The sequence below is a fragment of the Manihot esculenta genome, chromosome 9 (assembly GCF_001659605.2).
Source record: "Manihot esculenta cultivar AM560-2 chromosome 9, M.esculenta_v8, whole genome shotgun sequence".
Lineage (NCBI taxonomy): Eukaryota > Viridiplantae > Streptophyta > Magnoliopsida > Malpighiales > Euphorbiaceae > Manihot > Manihot esculenta.
Genome location: NC_035169.2, coordinates 21137372 through 21155204, shown reverse-complemented (window position 1 = coordinate 21155204; position 17833 = coordinate 21137372). Strand labels below are relative to the sequence as shown.

General features: G+C 28.6%; 2 protein-coding genes across 2 annotated transcripts; both read left to right on the top strand.

The window, feature by feature from the left end:
- The first annotated feature begins 477 nt into the window (after positions 1–477).
- Positions 478–2523, top strand: LOC122724624. Its single transcript, XM_043960154.1, has 3 exons — positions 478–942; positions 1400–2396; positions 2510–2523. Exons 1-3 carry the CDS (start codon positions 478–480, stop codon positions 2521–2523), a joined length of 1476 nt encoding a protein of 491 aa, XP_043816089.1.
- Positions 2524–4928: 2405 nt separating this feature from the next.
- LOC122724623 lies at positions 4929–6295 on the top strand. The gene is made up of 5 exons (XM_043960153.1): positions 4929–5090; positions 5210–5302; positions 5387–5488; positions 5564–5881; positions 6206–6295. Exons 1-5 carry the CDS (start codon positions 5037–5039, stop codon positions 6293–6295), a joined length of 657 nt encoding a protein of 218 aa, XP_043816088.1. The 5' UTR covers positions 4929–5036.
- The last annotated feature ends 11538 nt before the right edge of the window (positions 6296–17833 follow it).

Sequence of the window (17833 nt, the reverse complement as noted above, 5' to 3'; positions counted from 1 at the left end):
TTGTTTTTTATTGCTTAATGTATTTTTAAATTAAAAGTGTGGCTTACATAAAGTTCACGTGTTATAAAGTATGTTTTTTAAAATAATAATAAATTAATAATAGGTAAAACAATCCAACTAAGGCAGTTGTAGTATGCTAGTTCACTCATGTTTTCATTTTTCATTGTAATTTATTTACTACTATTATTCATAGAGTTTTAATACTACAAATTCAATTATTGAAAGATAATATTAAACTAAAAAAAGACTATAAAGCCCAATAAAATAATTCAAGCATTAGGTTTAAATTAATAAAAAATAATATTAAATTAAAAAATAATAAATTTAATTCTTTGTCCTTTGTTTATAAATTTACATTTGTTAAATGAAATGTAGTAATACATTATTTTTTTGCTTCGTACACTTTAATGAAAATTAATTATGTGATTCTGAATTTTTATTTAGGTATTGTCATTTTTGACAAAAAAAATATTACAAATGGATAAGAGTTGGTTAAATCAGCCTAGATTTACTACTGCTTATAAGGATGGGGTTCGAGATTTTCTTCAATTTGCCATGCGTAATGCTTTTAGTAATGGAAAAATAATGTGTCCATGTATTCGGTGTGTTAATTGTTCACAACAAACTCTTGAAATTGTTAGAGAGCACTTAATTTGTGATGGTTTTATGAGGGGATACACTACTTGGATATTACATGGGGAGGAGTTACCTTCTAATATGGGTGATACATCTTGTCCTTTAGATATTTCCCATAGAAATGAAATTGAACATGTTCCCAGTCCTCATACCTTAAATCCTCCTAGGTTACGCGATAATATGGTAGAGTTATTGCAGGATGCCTTGCGTGATAATCTTCCATCTATTAATGACACGCTAATGGACGCGAATGTCATAGAAACTAGCTTAGGAGATGGCATTGAGGAGCCCAAAATAATCCAATTGGTAATGAGCAATTAGATGAAACATCAAATAGAGAAACTAGTGATATCATAAATTTTTAAAAGAAGTGGATGCAGAGTTATATCCAGGGTGTAAGAACTTTTCTAAACTTTCATTTCTGATTCATTTATACCACCTAAAATGCTTGAATGGATGGACAGGAAAATCATTTGGTATGCTTCTTGAGTTACTAATAGATGCATTTCCTGATGGAACAACTTTACCCAAATCTGTTTATGAATCCAAAAAAATAATTCAAGCATTAGGTCTAAATTACAAGAAAATCCACTCTTGTGAACATGATTGTATGTTATTTTGGGGTGAGAATAAGGATGAGGAATCTTGTAAAGTTTGTGGATCTTCAAGATGAAAAATAAATAAAGGGAATAATGAGAGTAATAAAACAAATAAAAAGCCGGTTAAAGTATTGCGTTACTTTCCATTAATTCCAAGACTACAGCGGATATATGCTTCTGCTGAAACCGCTAAGGAAATGAGGTGGCATGAAGATGGACGTAATAAGGATGGATTATTAAGGCATCCTGCAGATGGAGAAGCTTGGAAGGCTTTTGATGCTCGTTATCCTGATTTCTCTTCGGAGCCACGTAATGTGAGGCTTGGTTTGTGTAGTGATGGTTTTAGTCCTTTTGGAATAATGTCCACTAGTCATAGCACATGGCCGGTTGTACTAATTCCTTACAACACTCCACCATGGATTTGCATGAAGCAATCTTCATTTACCTTATCAATGATTATTCCAGGAAAAAACAGTCCTGGGAATGATATTGATATTTATTTACAGCCTTTGATTTCTGAATTAAAAGAATTATGGAGTGGTGTCTCAACTTTTGATTCTTTTAAGAAAGAAAGGTTTTCTTTGCGTGCTGCTTTGATGTGGACATTAAATGATTTGCCTGCCTTAGCAATGTTGTCTGGTTGGAGGACTAAAGGAAAATTTGCATGTCCTTGTTATGCTTCGTCCACTAGTTCAATATGGCTAAATAATAGCAAGAAACAATGTTACATGGGTCATCATAGGTGGCTACCCGAGGATCATATATTTCATAAACAAGCTGAATTTTTTGATGCCACTGAAGAGTTACGGGTAGCTCCTATAAGAGCGAATGGTAGTGATGTGTTGAATCAATTAGATAGAATTCAACATACATATGGCAAGCAATCAAAAATGAAAAAGAGGAAGAAAAGGTCTAATGAAGGAAATGATGATTCATTAATAAGGTGGAAGAAGAGAAGCATTTTTTTTGAATTACCATATTGGCAACATAACTTGCTACGCCACAATCTAGATGTTATGCACATTGAGAAGAATGTGTGTGATAATTTTCTAGACACTTTCTTGAATGTGGCTGGTAAATCAAAAGACAACTTGAATGCTCGCCTTGATTTGGAGGAATTGGGCATTAGGAGTGAATTGCATGCCCAAAATTGTCCAAATGGTAAACATAGATTGCCTCCAGCCTCTTTTACATTAACAAAAAGAGAGAAAAATATCCTGTGGTGTTTTACAAAATGTTAAAATGCCTGATGGTTATGCTTCCAATATTTCAAGGTGTGTTAGAATGAACGAGAATAAAGTTGTGAATCTTAAAAGTCATGATTGCCATATTTTGATTCAATACTTGCTTCCAGTGGCATTAAAATCATGTAGTCCATCAAAAGAAGTTATTTCAATTGTCATCGAAGTAGCTTCTTTCTTCAGATCAATATGTTCGAAGGTGATAGATAGTAAAAATCTTGATAAAATTCAAAATCAAATCATACTGACACTTTGCAAGATGGAGAAAACTTTTCTTCCATCATTCTTTACTATCATGCCTCATTTAATGATTCATTTGGTGGAAGAAGCTAGAATGGGTGGTCCAGTGCAATACAGATGGATGTATCCCTTAGAAAGGTACTTACATACATTATGTTTATATTTCATTTTTATTAATTTCTTTCTCAATGTTTGCACAATTATAATTTTTCATTTGATTATAGGTCATTTGTAATTTTAAAATCAATGGTACGTAATAAAGCCCAACCTGAGGGATCGATTGCTGAAGGATATGTAGCTGAAGAGTGTTTAACATTTTGTTCAAGGTATCTTCAAGGGGTTGAGTCTAGATTCAATCGTCCCTTAAGAAACCCCGATCCACCAAATGAAAATGTTAGATACTTATTTTCTAGTTTAGGTAAACCAATAGGAAAAGGTGAGAATGTCATTTTAGATGATTTATCATTGATACAAGCACATCGTTATGTGTTACGCCATTCTGATGCAATAGAGCCATTTCGTCAGTAAGTATATTCACACATCTCTTGATATATTTAGTTATTTAACATTTTAAATAGATAAATATTTCATTAATTTTTTTATTGAATGTAGAGAGTTCATTGATTTTGAAAAAAGAAGACGTAGACGAGGTACACGTCTTGACAATAGTGCTATATATAAACTACTGAATGAAAAGTTTCATGATTGGTTTCGAAATAGGGTAAGACTAATTTGCTTGCTTTATCATGTTATGAAAATTATTTAATTTCTTTTATATTAATATATTATATCTTATATTTAGGTTTTGGCAAATTCTGATTCATCCATCACAGAGGATATTTTGAGCATTGGTAGAGGTCCTAATAATGTTGTCAGGAGATTCTCTGGCTATATAATTAATGGAATTAGATTCCATACTTTATCACGAGAGGATCAACGATTGACACAAAATAGTGGGGTTGTTAACACACCAGAAACTGGAGGGTTGGAATATTTTGGGAGATTAACTGATATTATTGAGTTAAATTATTTTGATAATTTTAAGGTGGTTTTATTTAGGTGTGATTGGTATGATATTCATCATCCTGCTGGAATTAAGTGTGATGAATTTGGATTCACCCTTGTAAATTTCTCTCGCTTGATCCATACTGGCGAGAAGGCAAATGATGATCCTTATGTATTCTCTTCCCAAGTTCAACAAGTATTTCATGTGCAGGATCCTAATAGTCCTAATTGGCATATAGTTATAAAGGTTACACCTCGAGACTTGTATGACATGGGCAAAGATGAAGAAGTAGATGATTCTACTGATATTATAAATGACATTAGTCATTTTACAAGTTTTGAGGGAAACCCACAGTGGGTCAGGGATGATGTAGGGGAAGAAGATATTATTTATGTGTAAATTATATTCAAGATTTTAAATTTTATTATTTATTAAAGGATTTTTTTTTAAATTACCATGATTTTATTTTCACTTGTATGTTATTTATATGCAGAATATTGTTTGTAAACTTATATTTTTGATTTCTTAATAGCATAGACAATGTCTCAAAGAAGTAGAAGTATTCTAGGTTTGAGAACAGTGCGAACTAGTTCAGAAACTCAGGAGCAAGTGGAAGGCGATCAACAAACAAATGACCAACCCAACACACAAGCTTATGAAAATGACGACTTGGAAATGATTGGTAATTGTATCTATTAAAATTAAATGAATAGTGACCATGTCTCTGCTTTCTACTACTGTCATGGGTACTGTATTCTGTTTCAGATATTTAATTGTTATTATGAGTTTTTTTAGAATTAATAGATTTAATTTTAATTAAGATAGAAATTGTAATCGATTTAAAAAACGAGGAAGAACTGTGATGAAAAGCATTTGGAATATGGATACAAATGAGAAGATCGTCATCGGAGTAGACGAATTTGGTACTCCTTGGACAAAAGAAGCTGCTGCCCTTACTTCCTTTCTAGGAGTTATTGCAAAAAATGGACAACTTGCACCCATATCCATAAGAAAATGGAATGATAAAGCATTTTCTACATTTAAAAAGAAGATGTTGGACATTGTCAAGGTATTACTTTTCTAAATTCAACTTTAATATATGTTAAAGTTAAAATTTTATTGTATAATTATTTATTTCATGTGTACATCTATTTTCAGCAAAGGTTTTCATATCCTTCGAGTCAGGCAACCGATGATTAGATTTTAAAGTCATTGAACAAAAAATGGAGAGATTATAAAGGTGACTTGAAGCAAGAAAATTATGATCTATCAAAGACAAAGGATGAAATCATAGAAAATGCACCTGAGGGTGTTATGGAAGATCAATGGGCAACCCTTGTAAATTCATGGTTCACTGAGAAGAGTCAGGTAAATACTTAGATGCTAGTCTTCTTCTTATATATATATATATATATATATATATATATTAAAGTCTACTTATTAGAATTAAGTTTCTTTTTTCTATTGTGAATTTATATTTTTTTCAGAAGTTAAGTGAGATTAACAAAGCAAATGCAAAGAAGAAGAAAAATGCACATACTTGTGGAAGAAAAAGCTTTGCAAGGAAAAAATTTGAAATGGTATGAGTAGTTAGAGTGAATTTTAAAATTGCATATACTATTGTTTATATTTTGTTATAATAGATTGAACTATTTGATTGATAGATTGATGAAAATGGACAAGTGCCTGATAGATTGACTCTTTATGAAGAAACTCACAAGAGAAAGGATGGAACTTATATTGATGATGAAGTTAGACAACTGATTGTACGTATAATTTATTTTAGAATTTGTATTTAATAATTATAAATTCTTCTACTTATTCAAATTATTATTTTTTAGGAAAAAGCCCGTGCTCTAATAAGTGAAAGAAGTCAAGATGCTTCAATTGATTCATCTGAATTGAATGAACAAGTTTTTCAAGAAGTTATGGGAGAAGAACACAATGGTAGGGTGAGAGGTGTTGGACTTGGTCCTACTCCAACTAGTTATTATGGTAGAAAGAGAGCAAGAAATGAATCTTCGGATTTTGTCCAATCCAAAAAAATTGAATTTCTTGAGAAGCAATTGGAAGAAGTGACTAAAAATTATGACACAGTAACAACAACTTTAAATGGTTTGAAAGCATGGATTTCCAAGACATTTCCTGGTGCTCTAGAGGTATTTATAATCTTTTGCAACTTTATCTTTAGTTATATAATATTTAGGCTATTTAATTGTAGGTGTCTTGATTTTTAGGTATTGAAGTATAAAATTTGAAATGCAGTAATCAAGATAAGTAATTGGTATTATTTTGATAGTGATATTGGTTGAAAATGTGAACTGCACGTGATAGTTGAGAAGATTATTATTATTATTATTATTATTATTATTATTATTATTATTATTATTATTATTATGGCTTGGCAAATTTCATTCATTCTTACCGTGTAATATTTTATTCTCTCTAGTATTGAAATTAAATATTATTATTGTTATTTGCAGGAAATTAATGAGGAAGCAATTAATCAAGATCATTGTTCTCCAAACAATATTTCATCACACTCAGGTCATAACCCAGGAGATGATATCTAGATGGTTAGCTTTTAAGATTATTTGAAATTTAGTCATCTGCTTTTGACACATTGACTTAGGATTTTTTTAAGAAAAGTAGTTCTTTTGGCCAATTGAATTCATAGTGTTTTTGAAAAGCAGAAACAGTTATTATTGGGTAAATTTTATTGCACATTAATGAAATAGACTTCTTTTTTTAAATGCTTGTTATGTACATTTTCTAACTTATTTGATATATGTATTTAAATTGGTTCTTTTTTCATTTGATGAAGGAAATGATTCCATTAAAAAAATTGGAATATAACACATAGTCATTATAACCCTCCTTCAATTTTTAGTGGCAAATTAGCCCACAACACTAATGAAATATATAAAGTAATAGTTTGGAAAATACAAGGAAAAAAAAAAGCCAATATATGCAGGATCAAAATTTTGGCACGGAAAAAAATTTTGTTGCAAAATTGTATTAGAGGCGGTTCACGTTCGGCCGGTAAATACACTACAATAAATTGTTTGGCGGCAAATACAAAAACCAGTTATGAATGATAATAGAGGCGGTTTACAACCGCCGGTAAGCCCGTCGCTACGACATTTTTGCCGGCAAATATGGATTCAGTTACAAATGCGACGTAGAGGCGGAATAGACCGCCGCTAAAATGACCGCCGCTACGGGAATCACCTACCCCGTCGGACCAACAAACCGCCGCTACGTTGTAGAGACGGTGGCATTGCCGGCGGTTGTTCGGCGGTTCCTCTAACCGCCGCTACTGATTGTAGGGGCGGTTATAACCGCCGCCGTAGGCCTAAAAAACCGCCGGTATAGACCCTTTTTTTTGTAGTGAGTTTTACGTGAGATTTCAGCTTCTATAGCAAATCAATAGGCATGGTTGCTTTTCTAAGATTTTCTATTGGGTGTCCATAACCTTTTTTAGCTAACCTCAAATTGCCTTGGACCACTGCTATGCCCCTTGGAGTTGGAAGCTTAAGACACATAACACCCATGTTAATACTGATATTGTGGTAGTTTAAAACTGCAAAATCTGCATACACTTTCGTCTATATTTCTCATCATCCAAAACTATAGGAGGTTGATGGTGCCCAGCACTGCTACGATTTTATCTCCTAATTCTACTAAAGGATAGAAAACTTTGACAAGATTGTTTTTATCTAAGCCTAACTTATTAAAAATATTTAAGATGAGAAGATTAAGAGATCTACTTGTAGCTACAAGTACTCGCCTTACCTCATACCGATTCAAGAGGATCTTAATGAGTGGGTTGTTTTGAAAGAACACGATCACTTTATTAGCAGGACCGAACCTTACTTCTTGCTTGGTCCATGATTCTTGATGGGCAGAAAAGACATCCTTTGCTACGCGCTTATTTTTCGCTTTTCTCTTATAAGGTCCTCCCATAATAATGTGTATAATTTTGACCATTTTGAGAGATTAAAGAAGAGAGATTCCTTTTTTTCAAATAAAAAAGAAACAAGAAATTGGTTTTAATCCAAATGAACAGATAGCGTTCAATGGATTTTCAGCAATGGAACCAAATGATGTTGCTGAGATTAGATTGATGATATGGCTAATAATAGAACTGTACTATTGTTTGGATAGAACCTGCAAGAAAGAAAATGTGAGGCGGTGGTGGGTGCTCATGGCAATCACTCCGACGCTCAAGTTAGTATATTGACGAGTAGAGAGAATGTAATGAATTACTTAGAGTTTTTGTGCTAGAGAATATGAAATTTTCTTATAATCCGGCGGTGATGTAGCCGGCTGTTTAATATGGGATGTCGTCAACTAATAGGTTGTTAATACTGTAATTATAGACGTAATGGAGATACGCTGGGTTGTGCTTGATAATAGTAATTTCATGCCGAGACTTGTTCTGTCGTGGGAAGGGCGGGTCTTTGAGAATGAACCGGATGTTAAGATATCCGAGTCTTCCCTCCTTAAAGTGAACGGTATTTTCTACTCATCATATTTTCACCACGTGGTCATAATGAGTAGTAGAATCTGAGACCTCTAAGATTTATTCAAATGCACTTACCTGTGAGTGCTTGGGCTATTGTTATATAGCATCAATAATATTATATAAACTTTAAAATATAATAGTATACTCTCTATTTTTTTTAATGAACATGTCAAGTATTTACTTGAGGATTTTCATTTTCCTTCAATTAAATGCCTTTTCTTTTTATGTTCTTACTTGGGGCAAGTCACATGGTGGTAAGTTATTATGATGGCTCCGAATAATGTAAAAAAAAATAATTTTATTAAATTCTTATGAGAATTAATTTTAAATTAAAAATAAATTTTATTAAAATTATCAAAATTTTATAAAAAATTTTTTACTTAAGTTATTTATAATAAAATTATTTAATTAACCTTTGAGCACTATTTCGTTCTTTGCCTTGATCTTTTGTCTCTTTTGAATTTTAACTTCAAATGTGCTTGTATCCTTCTTTAATAATTGCTTCTTTAGAATTTAATGCAATTTAATTTAATATTGAGTGTTAATATTAAAAATGTATTTTATAATTGATATTAAAAAATGTATTATATCATTTGTTTACTTTTTCAAAAAAGTCCATCTTAATTTATATTTTTCAATAGTGAAAAATTATATAAATTTTAAATTTTAAATATTGTTAAAAATATTAATTTAAAAAAATACTTTTAATGTAATAATAATTTATTGTTATTTATAAAAAATAAATATTTATATTTAGTTTAAAATAATAAGTGTGATGAAGGAAATATATCAATGTAAATTTATTATATATTTAAAATAAAAAATTTAATTAAATTATGTTGTCTTAAATTTATTTTAAATAAATAAATTTCTTTTATAAATAGAAATCAATTATATTCTATAAGTAAAATCTTTTTTACCAGAGATGCATTGCAAACAGAGTAAGGAGCTAGCAAAGGAGAATGAGAAAGTCAATAATGACAAACAGAACGAAGTTTTCTTTTTTCTTTTTCTTTTTTTAAAGATTTAAACTATCATCTTTATTTAAAAAGTCAGTTAACTTTTAACACTTAATTTTTTATAAAATAGAATTATTTAATTTTTACATATTTAACTCACACACTTTTTAAAATTTTAAGATTAAATGATTATAATTTATAAAACTTAAAGATTGAATAATTATATTCTATAAAATTTAGATATTAAATAATTATATTTTTATAAAAATTAAATGTTAAAAATTATCAACAAAAATTAAGTGCCAACTGTTTTTTTTTATATAAAAATAAAGGATGAATTATGTATTTTGCCTTTTTCTTTTTAGAAAATAAAACTTTTTTCCTTTCAGGCACTTAGCATTATTCTGATTAACTTTATGAAAAGTGATATTCGAATCATGCAAGTGAAAAATTAAAATTTAAAATTTAATAAATTATTTTTTTTATATGAATGACACACAAAAACTGTCATTAAAATATTTTAAGGCTTATTAAAATATTTTAAGATTTATACAATAATATTGTAATAGCAATTATAAAATTATTATTTTAATATTATTAACGATTTGAAAACAGTTTATAATTATTGTAAAAAAAAACTAATTTTTCATTGTATGTAATAATATATTATAATAAATAATTTTTTATATTAATAAAACTATAATTTTAATCATATTTTTTATTAAAAAAAGTAAATAATTTATAGCTACTACCTTATATTTATTTTTATATTAGTATAAGTATTTTCTCACTTTTAACGTGAAACTCTATGGATCAAGTTTAAGAACTCTGTGATAAGATGAAATAACTTTAAAAATCAACAATAAATTTTTTTTTATAGCACTCAATGCAAAGGACAATAAAAATATCAATAATTGAGAATTAAAAAAACAAGGCAAATGCCACAATTGAATTGATAAGTTTACCTTAATTCTTAATGCAATTGAAAAAATACAATCTCACATTCTTATAATAACAAACGCACGCAAATAACATGAATAGTTTTGAATTTTAATTAAAGTTCTCCTTATGCAAAGGATGGCTGGAATTTATATAGAAAAACTAAATTTATCCCTAAAAGACTAAGAATAAGCTAAACCCTAAAGAGTTAAATATGGCTAGATGAAAATTATAAGCCCATAGCAAGAGGTAGCACACCAAAATCCAAAAATTAGGTTCAAACAACTAAACAAGCAATACTAAATTAAATAAGATAGCACAAGCTTAACTCATGCAAATGGGCTTACAATATACATCATTAAGACCCAAATAACATATATAACACATCCCCTTAGGCTACCTATGAGTTGTGCACATGCTTCTTACGTTGCATATGTTTTTTCAAATCTGTCAATTTAGTTTGATGGACTTGTACACCTTCTAATTAGACCCAATAGACTTAAATATTCACAAAAGCCTTCTTTCATCTTCATTTTAGGCTTCTCTTTGTGTAGTATTAGCCCATAGACTTGATTATGCTCATTAAGCCCATAATTGCAAATGTTGTATTAAATATGCCCCATATGAATTGAAGCATGCTCCAAGTGGATTTGGTTAATATAAATATGATTTTGAACTTTTTTTAGATCTATTTTAATGATATAAAGTTGTTCCAAACTATTATTACAAATATGTTCTATTAGACCGTATCATTCCCTCATTCTTTAGAAAATATTCGTCCTCGAATCTTACTCATATTCATGTCGAGAATGAAAGCTTTAGGAACCAATACATCTTCAAAGACCTCCTCTTAAATAGGTGAAAATAGTATGAAACTCTCTTCTTGGATGTTCTCATCAACAACCTGGACACCAAGAACAAGAGAACTAGGCATAACAATGTTAATCATAGAAAGATCATGTGGATGTGACCCATTCTCCTCTACAACCTACAAAACAGCCCCATTCCCTCCTTCACCTCATCAATCATGTCCTTTCTATGTCCACCATCAATCATAACCTCTTCTTTAAGCTCATTGATGGAATTTTCAGCAAGAACTTTGCTAACTTCATGTATTATAATTTCCTCTTCAATTTCAATCTCTATAGAAATTAAAATTGAAACTTTAACATCTTCTTTCTCCTTTTCTTTCTCCATCCTCCTCTTTCTTATATCTCTTCTTTTCTTAGCAACCTCTTCATCTCTAACTTTGTTTCACGTAAATTCTCTTCATAACCTTGAAGCTCCTCAATTAACAACATAGCTTCTCTAAGGCTATATGTAACTACCTTATCCATCCATTTTCTACAATGCTGAATACAATCTTTAAAGCTATTTATTGCAAAATTAAGTATAAGATAGGAAACATTTTCCTTAATATCCATCTCAAGTTCCTCTCTATCATCTCCATACTTATTTAAACTCAGGGTTAAGAACAAAAATAGAAATCACAAGAAAAAAAAGAAAAAAAGAAAGAGAGTTAGTAGCAAAGCACTCCCTCACATGTTTGCACTCTTTTACCACTCTTTGCAATTCATTCAATTGAACTTCAAAACTTAGGCCAACCAACTTAAAAAAAATACTTAGAAACAAAGGTTAAAATCCTAACAAAAAAAGTAAGCCCAAACACACTAGAAAGAAAACACAAGACAAAATGGCTTGTAGTGTAAATACAAGCAAATAATACAAGCAAAATGGACTACTTGATTATATCAACTTAGAGTGTAAATACAAGCAAATAATACTTTAATAGTGTAAATGAAACAAAGATAGTAAGACTAAAAAAAATCAGCAAATAAAAGTTGAGAAATAGACAATTTAGACAAAAATATAAGAATTTGAATTATTACAAAACAAATCAAATATAAAACCTAAAATATTTCAACTCAATAAAGTAAGAAAGCAATAATACGTAAATTAATTGCACTGAATTAGAATTTTTATGTATAATTAATTTTGAAGCTAAATTAATTATTTTGTGCCAAAGATATTTGTTTGAAACTCTAAACATGCACAAGTATATGGGCCATCAAATATGGTATCAAATTGATTAAAACAAGAGAAAGTCAATCTAAACAACCCTTAAAACAATAGAATCCCAAAATTTAAGGTAAATAAAGCAAATCTTTAGGCATAAGAAACCTCAATTCTTAATTCAATTAGGACAAGAAAATAAATCCAACAAGGAGGATGATTTCTCCAATAGACATCAATAATTCTCTTTCTTCTTCTTTTTCCTTCCTTTCTCTTTTCGATTATCCTTCTTCTTCTTCTTTTTTTAATTCTCTTTCTTCTGCCTCTTTTTAAGTTTCTATTTTTTTTATCGAATTGATAAGAACGAAACTTAACTTAATTTAATAACCAAAATTAAATCAACAAACACTCAAATAAGTTTATAACCTAAATAAATTAAACTAGCACAAGATCAAAACTCCATAAATTAAAAATATAAAAAAACTCAAATTTAAAATTCTAAACTAAGATAAATCAGAATTTATATTAACTTTTAACTCTAATACCAATTAACGCAAAATCCTATGGATCAAGTTCAAGAACTCTATGACAAGATGGAATAACTCTAAAAATTAGTAATAAATTTCACTTTATGGCATCCAACACAAAAGACAATAAGAATACCAATGATTGAGGATTAAAAAAATAAGACAAACACCATAATTGAATTGATAAGTTTACTTTGATTTTTGATACAATTGGAAGAATACAATCTCACACTCTTACAATAACAAAGGCACGCAAATAGCATGAATTTGAATTTTGATTAAAAGTTCCCTTATGCAAAGGATGGCTAGAGTTTATATAGAAAAACTAAATCTAACCGTAAAAGACTAAGAATAAGCTAAAACTTAAAGAGCTAAACAAGGATGGACAAAAATTTATAAGCCCATAGCAAGGGGCAGCATACTAAAACCCAAAAACTAAACTAGCAATACTAAAGTAAATAAGATAGTATAAGTTTAACCCAAACAAATGAGCTTACAAAATACATCATGAAGGCCCAAATAACATATATAACACGTCCCCTAAAGCTTCCCATAAGTTGTGCATATGCCTTGCACATTCTCCTTAAGTTGCACATGCATTGCACATGTTTCTTCAAATCTGCCAATTTGGTTTGATAGACTTGTACGTCTTCTAATTAGATCCAATGGATTTAAATCTTCACAAAATCCTTTATTTATCTTCACTTTAGACTTTCCTTTGTATAGTTAGCCCATAGGCTTGATTATACTCCTTAATCCCATAATTATAAGTATTACACTAAATCTGCCCCATATGAATTGAAACATACCCTAAGTGGATTTAGTTCATATAAATATGATTTTGAATTCCTTTTAGACACATTTAAATGATATAAGGTTGCTCCAAACCATTGTTAGAAATATGCTCTATTGAATCCGTATCAACTTTGCACCATGAAAGTATATATATGGTTTATGAGAAGACTCAAACTCGAGATTTCACTCACTGCCCACATAAAAGACATTACCAAATTAATTTTAAATAATATAGAGTTGGAAATATATATTTAGCTACTTATGAAATAGTTCCACAAGAAATTCCTAGTAACTCATCGTATGCTTTATGGTTTGTACACATTTTTTTATAGTGTGGTCATCAATTTTAGTTTAATAAAGTATACTTTTTTGAGAAACTTGTTTTAAACTAGTTGAAATCAATTAAATAGGTGCTTTTTTACCATTTAATTCTATTTAAATTCCAATTAAAACGAAATAAATATTAAAGATGTTGATTCATATACACCAGTGATTTATGTCACTTTATAATTAATTGAAAATGCATGTTGTATACACGATAAAACCAAGGAAAATGCCTTGAAAGAGATTTAACATGTCAAAATCAATAAATTAAAACGAAAGTGTTAAGAAAAGAAAGAAAAAAAGTGTTAAATAGTTTTCACAACATAGAGAGACCTTCCGAAGCAGTGGCAGAGCCACTCAGGTCCAGAGGGCCATCCACCCTGAACTTTTGTGAAAATTTAAGACCTACATGTGAAATGTTGAAAAAATTGGGCTCTTTTAAAATTTTGAAAAAGATTGAGGTCCTTTTGAAAAGATGAGCAACCCTCTGAAATTTTAATAAATTGATGTCCCCTACAAAATTTTGCAAAAAATAAGAAATAGTAGTCTTTAGAAATGCAAATTACAAGCCCCTAATTTTTTAATAAAATTTATAATTAACTCTAACTTATTTTATTTTAAATATAAATTACAACTAACTTTTTTTTAATTTTATCACTTCTAACTATTTTTTTATCTACATTAAATGAAGAAAAATTATAAATAAGTATACCGTATATTTACTTATTTTTATTTTTGAGTATCTATAATTCAATTTGTATCAACGTAATACCTATAATATCATGCCATTAATAAGTAGTAATAATTTTCTGATATAGTTACGAAATACATGGTTTAATTTGTAGTACTTATTATGAAATATGTGGTAAGATGTCATTAGTAAATACTGAATACGGATGTGATAACTAAAATATAATTATTAATTAAAAAATAAAAATATAAAAAAATATATTGTAATTTTACTTATTTTCATTTAAAATACGTGATTTAATTTGTAATACGATCGTGATATAATTTTTATATTAATATTTTTTACGGTATTTAATTTTTTTTTAACGGCATAATAACATAAATATTAATTTAATATAAATTAAATTACAGATATTAAAATAACAAATAATAAAATAAAAGATATTTTTTTATACTTTCTTCTTTAAAAAAAAAACAATGAAATTTCTTTGTTAACATGATACATATTTCTAACGTTGATATTTCACTAAACATGAACTAGTAGAGTCACATGTTTCAATTTAATGCTTAGATTTTTTTTTTCCTTTTGTGCAAATGAATAAGAAAGTATCAATTTTGATGCATACTCTCTTGTTTAATCATTACAATATTTTACTAAGTTTAAGGAATTTAATTAATAAGTATAAAAAATTAAGATATTTGAATATATAGTTTCTATAATTTTTTTATTTTTTCTAATATCAAATTTAAAGTAATTGGAAAAAAATAACCAGAAGAAATTTTTATAACTCTTTTGTTTAAAATGTAGTTTCCATTTTCTATAATAATTTGAACTATTTTTAATTTAATATGAACTCTGAAATCCTTTTATTTTTATTTTTAAGAGTATATATAATTTTGAAACATTATATTAGATGAAAGTCTAATTTTTATGTTAATTTATATTTATAGTAAAAACTTTATATATTGAATTATAAAATAAAAAATTTTCAAGCAATTTATAATTTTAAAGGTAGAAAAATTAATAATAAATTATAATATAGTTCTTAAAGTTTTATTTAATTAATAAAATAGACCATTAAATTAAATTTTTTTATCGAATAAAACTTTTTAATAGTTAATGATTTTATTAAATTCATTAATTATTCAAGAGTTCATATAAAAATTATTATAGTTAATATTGAATGTGTAATTATTCTACATACAATAATCATTTATAATAAAATTTTATTTTGAAAATGAATTCGGTTTTACAACACTTTATATATTTTTATTAATTTTTTTTATTTATTATTCTATTCGCACCAAATCAATCCATTAATAATAAAATATTTTTAGCGAGTATTTGCTTGTTTATAAGAATGGAAGTCTTAATCTTACGAAGAGAAGAGTTTTGAACCATTTATTTCAATTTAAATTTATTGATATTTTTATTAATTTATTAATTATATATTGGACAACAAAATCATACATTTTTTCTTTTACATCTCAATTTCTAATACGCACCCAAGTATTTTGAGAAATTCTGAACAAAATTCCAATATCCCTCCGGACTGCGATTGATGAAACGTACAAGATGATATGCCGAAAGGGACTTACAGTATCTATGTGGTATTGGGTGGTCAATATTTTTCAGGCCACAAGAATGCACCCATTGCAAATGATCTCTTCTCTTCAAGGGTGCCCTTAAAGTTTAGGCCATATTCCCTAAGGAGAAAATCCAGCCTCCTCTCATCCATCTTCTCATAATCTGACTTGGAGTACCGTGGATAATGAAGAGGCATTTGGAACCCCCGTGAAAGATAAGACTCCATCTCTAAGGTTGGCTTTGTGTTATTGATGACTCCTCCATTGACGTATTGCTCGCTGTGGTACCCTACAACTTGGCCGTCCTCCTGCACCTTCCTGCTCTCTTTGCTAGGGTACCCTACAACATGACAAGCCGAATGAAGAAGCCACCTCAAAGCCATCTATTCTCTCTCCCTCTTTCTCTCTCTCTCGACACAAAGAGAAATTTCTGGAAGTTGGAGTTTGAAGCAAAGTTATAGGAAGAAGGAACTCTATTTATAGGCAGATTGAAAACGTACAGGACAAATGTTTTATATTTAATAAATATAACCACCATATTATACAATGTCACAAGTCGTTATCAAACAGAGCTATAGGTATGAATATACCTGCTTTTTCACCATCGTCAGACAATTATTTAATTTTTTTGCAACTCTCGTGCTGATAGAATCGTGTTATAATTAGGTATATTTTCTTATTTCTCCATCACCTCAGATGAGCTGAGTCTTTGAATGAGCGTAAGTTCCGATCAATCCAACCTGTTTGCTTGTGAGTTAAATTGTGTGTTAATGGACTAGCTCACCTAATGAATTCTGATGGGTTTTAGGCTTCACTCTTCTATAAAAACTTAACTGTAATCCGAATATCCGTGACTTAGCTGTCATCAATAATAAAATTATAAAATTGCATTGTTGGTTGTTTTTTTCGTAAACGACATGACAAACATAAAATTGAGTTGCGTGAATACCATTCTTCCTTCACTTCATCAATTTCCTCTTTATCAATTAACAAGTTACTTTATATTCAAGTTTTTCTTTTTTTAAAAATACTTTATATTCAAGTTTTAGGGCTCTCAATAAATAAATAAAATAAAAGCAAACAAGTTTTAAAGAGTCCTTAATTAAATCCCTAATATACAGAGAGAGTTAGCAATTGGCTACTGCCTATATGAAGTTTTTGCGCACTTTACTTGATAACCAGTCCAGGCAAAAAAAGAAATTAAAGGGATCTAAAAAGGGTTAAAAAAAAAAAATCCTCTTGAGAATTAAATTTGGTTTCAGTGTTATTTTGAAATCAACACTTCAGCTTTCAACTTTTATATTATATCTACATGGTCTATATTTTTATTTTAAAAGTATAATTTAATATTTTAAAATTTTGATTTTATACTATAATTTTAATAATACAAATCTAAATTATTTAAATTTTTACTAAAATTTGAAATAGTTGTTTCATTCACTTTTTTTTAAATTTTTTTCTGAAATAAAATTAATTTCATTATAAATATAGAAACAAATTTAATCCTTTTATATTAAATATTATTAATAACTTTTAAAAATAACTTGTTCACCTGGTTTAAATTTTAATTTCCAATAAAAAATATTTTGAAAAATTTTACATTAATTGTTATGGATAAAAATTGTTGTATTATTAGTAAGAACATGTTATACTATGACATTTATAATCCTAATTTTGTTAGTCATTTTTCAAGCTTTTAACTTTTATAATATAATATATGTTTCGCCTATGCAAAAGTTAGATTTTTTT